Source organism: Monoraphidium neglectum (genome assembly GCF_000611645.1).
Source record: "Monoraphidium neglectum strain SAG 48.87 unplaced genomic scaffold scaffold05305, whole genome shotgun sequence".
Classification (NCBI taxonomy): Eukaryota; Viridiplantae; Chlorophyta; class Chlorophyceae; order Sphaeropleales; family Selenastraceae; genus Monoraphidium; species Monoraphidium neglectum.
The window spans coordinates 218-3346 of NW_014008325.1; the positions used below are offsets into that span (position 1 = coordinate 218).

At 68.9% G+C, this 3129-nt stretch overlaps 1 protein-coding gene across 1 annotated transcript; it reads right to left on the reverse strand.

The window, feature by feature from the left end:
* Positions 1 to 378: 378 nt before the first annotated feature.
* MNEG_15415 (hypothetical protein) lies at positions 379 to 2282 on the reverse strand (the record flags this gene model as incomplete). The annotated part of the gene is made up of 4 exons (XM_014036114.1): positions 379 to 413; positions 700 to 846; positions 1142 to 1262; positions 1578 to 2282. 4 exons carry the CDS (start codon positions 2280 to 2282, stop codon positions 379 to 381), a joined length of 1008 nt encoding a protein of 335 aa, XP_013891568.1.
* Between the last annotated feature and the right edge of the window lie 847 nt (positions 2283 to 3129).

The window sequence follows — 3129 nt, forward strand, 5'->3', positions numbered from 1 at the left end:
GTGAGTGTGTGTGTGTGTGCATGTAAGAGGGAAAGAGACTGTTTGCCGCTGTGGAGGAGGTGGCGAGAGGTTGAATTCAGGTGAGTTCGCAGCCACGGCACCAGGCCGAGGTGCAGTCCAGCATAAAGTCCAGGTCGCCAAACGCCCCCACCCGCCCGGAACCAAATCACGTGGCGCCGCTGCCCCTCCCTCGCCCACGCACACCTCGCCAGCACCAGCCAGGTGTGGTGGAGCACCAGGGACCTGCCCCAGGCCTCCGCCTCGGCCGCGTCCATGCGCAGGCGCCCCTTCAGCTCCTCCGCCACCTCCTCCTGGGCTGCCTCTTCGTACTCGTACCCAAACCTGCCAGCGTGATTGACAGCATGCCAAGAAAAGCGATCAGGCAAATGAGGCACGCGGGGCACGCATGACACCTGGGGGAAAGGGCTGCATGAGGGCCGGCGCTGACGCCCCGGAGCAGACCTGGTATGTCAATGGCATGGCGCGTCCACAGCGCGGCACCGAGCACACGGGACGCTTTGGGACGCGCCGCCGCGCACACGCATGCGGGAAGAGAGCCCGCTCGTAGCTTGCATTGTCCCTGGCAATGGCGCGCCACGCACTGCACTTGGCACTCGGCTGCGCACGTGCATGCGGGCACGCATTGTCGCAAGCGGCGAGCGCATATCGTAGGGATTGCCCCTGGCCAGCCCCTCGCACACCTGAAGTCGGTGAACAGCGTGTGCCCCGGCCGCAGTGCGCCGGGCGGCACGCGCGCGACGGGGACGTCGTGGCCGCTGCACACTGCGACGTGCTGCACGGCGGGGCAGCGGGCCAGCACCTCGCAGGAGCAGTCCAGGATCGCCTCTGGGGGGGAGGGCGGGGGCCCGGGGCACGCGTATTGCATGTTTGTGTGTGGGTGGGGCAGGGTAGGGGCCGAATGTGTGTGCATGTAATTGTTGGTGAGGAAGCATGCGCGCTTGCATCTGTTGACCAGATTTTGATATTCGAGGCGTGTTTTTATACAACAACAGCAGATTTTCAAAGAACTGGCCCCAGTTCCGCATTCACACATTGCAGGGGGTATTCTGCCACCAGAGCTGGGGGCGTCCACACGCTGCAAGCGCGAGTGTCTGCGCGCGCCCGCGGCGGGCCCGCGCACCCGTCAGGCTCAGGCAGCCCCAGCGGCTCTCCACGCGCGTGTCCAGCAGCCGCTCCAGGATGGCCGCGGCGCCGGGCATGGCGGGGTCGACCTCCACGCCAGCCTTCATGTGAACCAGCACCTGCAGACGGGGCCGCGCGACAGCCGTTCGCGAGGCGGTTTCGCAGCGGTTGCTTTGCGGCCGGGCACGCGCGCTTGTGGGGGGGGCGCGCCCTCAAACGAGCCGCGCGTGCGCAGGAGCAGCGAGGGGCGCGATTCGTGACAGTTGGGCCGGCTGCCCGCAGAAAGCTGCACTCATGGTCCCGACCTGCAGATGGAAGCCGCTCGATATGAGCGCCCCTCTGACAGGACATCAGTCGGCAGGATTGTGCGCTGCAGGCTTGCGCGGTCCTAACCCTGCACTGCAACCTTTTGCCTGCTGCGCCCGCGGGCTCACCACCACGCGGCCCTCATGAAGCTCCTCCCACCGCGCCCACACCATCCAGTTGGGCCACCCCGCCTCATGAAGCATCACCAGCACGCCCAGCGCCGCCGTCCCCTCCGCGGGCAGCTGCGGAGAAGCCGCCGCCGCGCCGGCGCGACTGGGTGCAGCGGCGGCGGCGGGCCCCGGGCCAATGGTCGCGGGTGCCGAGGCGGCGTCGGGCTGGGAGGCCTCCAGTGGCGACTCCTCGGGTTTGGTGGGTGGCGGCGGTGGGTGCGTCTGCTCGTGCTGACGCGCCTGCGGCCGCCTTACCCGCTGAGGTTGCTCGTCGGGCGCTGCGCTTGTTCCTCGCGTCGGGCCGCGCTCGCGCGGCACTGCGGGCTGCGCGCCACTGGCTGTGGCGCTGCCGCCCTCCGCTGCAGCGGCGCCAGCGGCGGCGGGGCTCGCGACCGCCGCAGAGGCCTCTGCGCCGGTGTCGCTCGCATACGCGGCGTCAGCAGCGCTGCCCGTCGCACTGACGGCTGCTGCATCGCCCCCTTCCCCAATGCTTGCCGCGTCGGCTGCAGCCGACTCCTCGGCCTCATCAGCGGCCGGCGCCGCGCCGCCGGGGGACCCCAGCAGCTGCGGCCAGCGCCGGCGGAGCGCGCCCGTGCCCTGCCGCACCGCGAGCGCGAGCGCGGCAGGGTCCCAGAGAGGCAGCAGGCCGTGCGCCTTGTCCATCCGCCTGTGAAGGGGGACGTGCTCCGCAGCAGCAGCAGCGGCAGCGGCACCCTGGTCACCAGCCTCCGCAGCTCCCCGTGTCTTGGCGCCCCCACGCGCGCCCGTCGCAGCCCTCGCGCGCCCGTGCGCCGGTGCGCGCGCGAGGCGTAGCGACGCTGTGCGGAGCCGCTCGCGCCTGTGACGGCCCGCGCCCTCCGCCGCCGCCGCCGACGGGGTGCGTGTGCAGGGCGGGCGCGCCGACGGCATCGCCGCCTGCTGCTGTTGCTGCTGCTGCTGCTGCCGCTCGAATTGCTGCTGGCGTTCCCACAACTCCTTGAGCACGCCACTGTCTGGCGCGTCCGGCGGCGCGACCCAGCCCTTCGGCGCCCATGCTCCGTGCCCCTGGAGATGTCAGAAAGCGTTTGACTGTTTGAGGGTGTTGCCTGCACCCACTGCGGCCCCACATGCCCAACCAGCAGCACCTGTCAGCAGGCCACACCTTGCAAGAGATGCCCCCTTCTTATTAATCCCTGGCTTTGCGTGACTCCTCCCTGAACCGCCCCCCCCCCCGTCACGCGACAACCGCAGCGTGTGTCACCTCTCCCACAGCCTGTCTGGCCAAAAGCTAACTTCCCTTCCTGCCTCCTTTCTGGCCCACAAGACACACACACACATACACACACACACAAGACTGCACAGGCACCAACATTACGTCGCTCCCCCCTTTCTCCTATTGCCCCCCTCTCCTATGCTGTTGTTCGGCCTCCGCGCCCCTCTTACCCTCCCCCCTCCCGCCCAAAGCATTGACCATCAACCATGAACCATCAATCAGGAACCATCAACCAACAAAGATATGCGGCCCCCACCA